Source organism: Pseudonaja textilis, chromosome Z (genome assembly GCF_049901715.1).
Source record: "Pseudonaja textilis isolate UNSWEBS1 chromosome Z, rPseTex1.2, whole genome shotgun sequence".
Taxonomy (NCBI): domain Eukaryota; kingdom Metazoa; phylum Chordata; class Lepidosauria; order Squamata; family Elapidae; genus Pseudonaja; species Pseudonaja textilis.
The window spans coordinates 106,199,743-106,205,298 of record NC_142008.1 but is presented as its reverse complement, the minus strand read 5'-3'; the positions used below and the strand labels follow the sequence as shown (position 1 = coordinate 106,205,298).

Here is a 5,556-nt window from a genome sequence, read left to right as displayed (position 1 = left end):
AAATATGTGAAGAAAACTGAGAAAAAGAAATCACCTGTATCCTTTAAATAAAGACATAATAATGCAGGCAAATGCACACTCAGAGAAAAATTATACAAAGAAATTTCTGCTCCTAAGATTTCCAAGTAAAAAAAGACTTGGCATATTAACTCATTATTTGCTTGCTAAATATACATTGCCTTTCTTCTAGAACTACAGATATAAAACATTCTCCAATTTTCCAGCAGTATCACAATACTATAGCTGAAGTAAGACATCATGATGGGTCCAATTATTCTGAGTAATTTTCCATTGATAAAAATAAATGTGAAGAATGTTTTTCTACTCCTAGGCAATTGATCAGTACATGAAGTAACAGAACTGAAAAGACGAAAGAAGGAAAAATGTGAAGTTAGTGGTTGGTTCCTTAGTATGGGTGGATTGAAATTGTCAAGTTGATCCTACATCTGTTTTTCATTCTCTGATTCTCTGTTCATTCTGTCCATTATTTACATTGCTTGATGTTTTCTATATCAAAATGCCACTTCCCAAATGTTATCTAACTACATCTCCGTTTTCTATATCCTTGCAGTTCTTCCAGCTTTATTACAAATGAAACATGGAGAATCAAACCACAATGCATTACTTTCTGCTTCTGGAATTCTCAAAAAATCAGGATCTGCAGCTTTTGCATTTTTTCATATTCTTTATGCTATATCTGGCAACTGTAACAACAAATCTTCTCATCATCTCTGCAATAGCTTTCGACCATCGCCTGCACAGCCCCATGTACTTCTTTCTCATGAATTTAGCTCTGCAGGACATTGGCATTGTTTCAGTCATTGTGCCCAAATCCATGATAAATTCTCTCATGGGTAGCAGACACATCTCTTATTCTGGTTGTGCTGCTCAAATCTTTTTCTTTCTCTTCCTTGGAGCTTCTGATTTCTCTCTCCTAACAGTCATGGCATATGATCGATATGTTGCCATTTGCTATCCACTACACTATGGGAGGGTAATGAATTGGAAAGCCTGCATTGTAATAATTCTTCTAGTGTGGGTTACAGGTATTCTGTATGGAACGTTGCATACTACTGGCACTTTTTCCATCCTTTTTTGTTCTAATGTGGTCAACCAATTCTTCTGTGATATTCCACAGTTGCTAAAACTATCCTGCTCTGGCATAAATCTATTTGAGGTTGGAATTCTTGTGGCTAGTTTCATTGTTGGATTTGGTTGTTTTACTTTTATAATTGTATCTTATGCAGTGATCTTCAAGGCAGTGTTAAGAATCCCTTCTGAAAAAGGAAGGCAAAAAGCTTTATCCACTTGTATTCCCCATCTTCTGGTAGTGTCTATGTTATTATTAAGTGGATGCTTTGCCTATCTAAGACGTTCCTCTAAAACTCCATCGTATTTAGATTTTGGGTTGACTGTTCTGTATGCTCTCCTTCCACCCCTGTTCAATCCAATCATCTATAGCATGAGAAATAAGAATATCAAATGTTTCCTTTGTCATCTATGGAGATTTTGACAGATTCTTTTAATGATCTTTATCATTAATGATGTTTATATCTCCCCTCTTTGGAAAAGCTTTATAGCTCCTGCTGCCTTAAGAATGTTCAAAACATTCTTAAAGATCCATCTCATTCTGGACACCCTTTTTTGGAACTATTACCATCTGGCAGACTGTTCAGGATAATAAAAACAAGGACAAATAGGCTGAAAAACACCTTCTATCCCAGAACAGTAACTATCTTGAATTCTGCTGTATCATGAAATATTAAGGCAATATCAGGAGTTTTCAATTCAATTGTATAGAATGTGAAAGATGTGTAATTGCATTTCATTTTTATAGTAATAATGTACACTAAAGATGTAATTGCATTTAATTTCATTGTATGAGGTACAATGATAATAAAGTAAACTAAACTATTCTGTTCACTTTTTTCCGCTTTCTTTGTCTTCTCTGAATAAAGGGGGAAAGGATAAAGGGATGCAGGTATATCTAACCTTTACATCAAGAAGAACTCAAGAAGTTACTCAGCAAACATTTTGCATCCTTAATTGTTGTTATAAAACTTTAAATGTAGTTGATTGGCAGCCTCTTGATTTTTGGAGAGGTGAATACCAGGATCTAGTACATTTGTACGAAACAAGCATAATTGTGAAGTTGTTTAAACTATGTGACCTATTTGAGGTATGTTACATTTAAGCACGGTTTGTAAGATATGAGCAAGAATAAAGTCCAATCCAAAATGGCAACGAAGAAATGATGTTGACTAGAACAATCAAGAACTGGTACAGCTGAAACATTTTTGAGGTAATCAATATTTCTAGAAAAAAATCTACTTGTCCAACAAAAAGAAACTTGCAGTACCATGAAAAGCTATGTTCTATCCTTTTCATATATCAATATAAATTTTAGTGCAGATAATAATTGATGTTGTATCAAAATACTGATGTATGGATTTTATCAATGTGACCAACTTTGCCCCTACATAATAATAATGTAGGTTTTCTTTCTACTTACCTATGGAAGCATTAGAATCTTATACTTTCTATTAGATGTTCTGCCCTCCAAAAAGGATGTTCATTCATTTTCTCATTTTCTACCAATAGTTTTTATTCTTTCAATCCAGCCAAAGCTAGGTACAATTAGTGAGGGGTTGATCTTCCCACCAATTTTCCTCTAGAGATGTTCTTACAGGGCATTTTTCTTGATTTCTATGGATTTATTTTATTATTTATTCTATTATAACTTTTCTAAGTCTGAATGGGCTTACATTTCATTTCATTCCCTGAATTTTGTTTTAGGTATGTATCAGTAGACTTATCAGGCAGCCACTTTCTTCCTACAAAGGAGTGTGGCTTGCAATATAACAGTAAAATAATCATGCTTTCTTGGACTCCCACACAAATGCCACCATGTTCTATTATTTTGTTGTGTAACTACTGACATTCCACTTGGTTTCTATGGGTTTCCTGATATTTCTTTTTGGCCTTTTCCCTTATAATTGGCAGAATTATTATCCATCTCTAGGTATGTGAATATAACTAGCCAAGGTCAATGTCTGGTTCCTGCTGGAAGGCTGCCATTCTGAAAGGAAGAGGGGTTATGCTTCTTGGGGGTATGTTTCTGGGGTTGAATGCTTTGAATGCTTTTGTTATGCCCCTGAAAGAATCTGATTCCAAAGGGGAGGCTGAGCAGCTGACAGGGAGTGGGAGTGTGGCTCCATTGGCTGTGGAAGATACTGGGGAAGGGCAAAATCCAGCTGGGTAAAGCAGGGGAGAGGTAGAGCAAGGAAGAAGGAATTCAGAGGAAGATCCATGCCCACCCCTTCTTTGTCCTAGGTGTTCCATATTAGCAGACTTGAAACCCTGCATTCCCATTGGTCCGTTTCAACCGCTACCTGATTGGACAACCAGGGCAGTTATGATTGGCTTGCTAAGAGTCTGCCACGATTGGTCAAAACCAAGCGCGGGAGACTTGAAGCAATGTCATTGGTTGCCAAGCCCCAGCGAGCTCTATAAAAGAGCCGCCGCAGCTCTATTCTTTTGAGCTTGTTCTAGCTGAAAAATAAAGAGCTGTTGTTACTGAAACGGAGTCTCTCGTCTTTATGAGCCCGACTTTCCAAACTTAAGACTGGCAACGAGGATGGGATAGAGAAGACAACGAGACAATCCAGCACATGGCAAATGGCATGAAACAACCATCAAGATGGCCAGCAACACCGTGCTACCCGCACCCTTTAATCCAGCCACTGAGGACTGGGAGTCCTACATCGACCGGTTTCATATGTTTTTGGAATGCAGCAACCTGAAAGATGCCAATGGCAACAGGAAATGGGCTGTATTCCTATCAAACTGCAGGCCCACCGTGTTTAAAATGGCCAAGGCTTTGGCAAAACCCACAGATGTCAAGACGATGGATTGGGACGACCTCGCACCCATCCTCCAAAACCACTACACTCCAGCTGTACCCACCCTTATTCACCGGCACAACTTTTACCAAAGAGACCAGCGCGAGGGTGAGAGCATCAGCAAATTCGTGACAAATTTAAAATACAAGAAAATCCATGCTATTTAGCAAGTGCAATGACACTACAAAATACATATTGCAAGTATTATAAAGTCCATCCCACATGTCCCTCAGTTCCCCATCTTATACTAGTTTATGTATTGCTTAAACTGGCTTGTTTACATATCTGAGACCTCTAGCACTCCATCTATTTAATTTTAGGTTTTTTTTATGCTATAGTCCAGTTTTTCATCTATCTTCAATCCTTCTATAACATTATACATAAAAATAAGTATTATTCCCTGTATAAATTCTGGAGTTTTTGAAAGTTTCTTTCAATGAGGCTTTGTCTTTTCTCCCAGAAATGAACTTTATATATGCTGGGTTTAACCATGGTTGGTAAAATAAGAACAAATTAAAGGTTCAATCCAAAACACCAACAATGAATAAATGAGGTAGGCCAGAGCCAAGAAGAATTAGGAAACTGAAACCCTCTTGCGATTATCAAGAATTCTAGGAAACCACTCGTCTAATAAAAGGAAACTTGCAGTGCCATGAAGGGCTATTTTCTACCCCTTTCGTGTATAAATGGAAGATTTTAAAATCCTTTTCTCTCAACATCCAATGAGGTAGCAAAGGATCTTAGAAACAAGCCACTGGCTTAAAAACTGGTGTCATTAACATAACTTCAGCTTTCTAAACCACATGGTCTGAATTACCTACATGAAGGGTTACCAGCAAAGGATGGCCTGCACCTCACAAGAGCTGGAAAGAATATATTCGGAAAATGACTGGCTCATCTTATCAAAAAGGCTTTAAACTAAAAGGGAGAATGGGGAAGGGCAATCTTAACAACCTTTCGAACCCAAGTCCAAGCAAAAAGCTTTTTTACTTTTTTAAAAAACCTTTTTTTTTACTCCTTTCACATAAGGAGGTAGGGAGTAAAGAAATAAAAGAAATAAAACAAAGAAAATCATAATGAAGGAGAGAGTGATGGGAAAAAAATGAAATTCCAGTTACAAAGTAGGACATATAAGAAACATACCCAAGATCAATGGTGGGATTCAAAAAAATTTACTGCTGGTTCTGTGGGTGTGATTTGCTGGGTGTGGCATGGCTTGGTGGGTGTGGCTTGATGGATGTGGCAGGGGAAGGATATTGTAAAATCTCCATTCCCACCCCATTCCTGGGGTAAGGTTATCACTGGTTCTCCAAACTACTCAAAATTTCTGCTACCGATTCTCCAGAACTGGTTAGAGCCTGCTGAATACCACCTCTGCCCAAGACCGATAAAGGATTCAAATGCCCGAACAATAATGATAAAAGGGTGAACTTGAAATATTAGTACATGAAGACAGATATATAAGTTACCATTATTGAAACTGAATGGGATGAACCTCATGACTAGAATGTACTGCTGGAAGGATACAAACTATTCAAAAGAAAAAGACCTAACAGTTGTATTATATATAAAAGATCACCACAGCCCTACAGAAATAAATAAATAAAAAACAAGACAATCTCCTAGAATTTATATAGATCAATATAAAATGAGG

At 37.3% G+C, this 5,556-nt stretch overlaps 1 protein-coding gene across 1 annotated transcript; it reads left to right on the top strand.

Moving 5' to 3' along the window:
• Nucleotides 1-586: 586 nt before the first annotated feature.
• On the top strand, nt 587-1,513 carry LOC113448503 (olfactory receptor 14A16-like). The gene has a single exon (XM_026719219.1). It carries the CDS (start codon nt 599-601, stop codon nt 1,511-1,513), a length of 915 nt encoding a protein of 304 aa, XP_026575004.1. The 5' UTR covers nt 587-598.
• Nucleotides 1,514-5,556: the final 4,043 nt, after the last annotated feature.

Excerpts from the sequence above, each read along its gene's own strand:
- LOC113448503 (XM_026719219.1), top strand. The coding sequence starts at position 599 with ATGGAGAATCAAACCACAATGCATTACTTTCTGCTTCTGGAATTCTCA.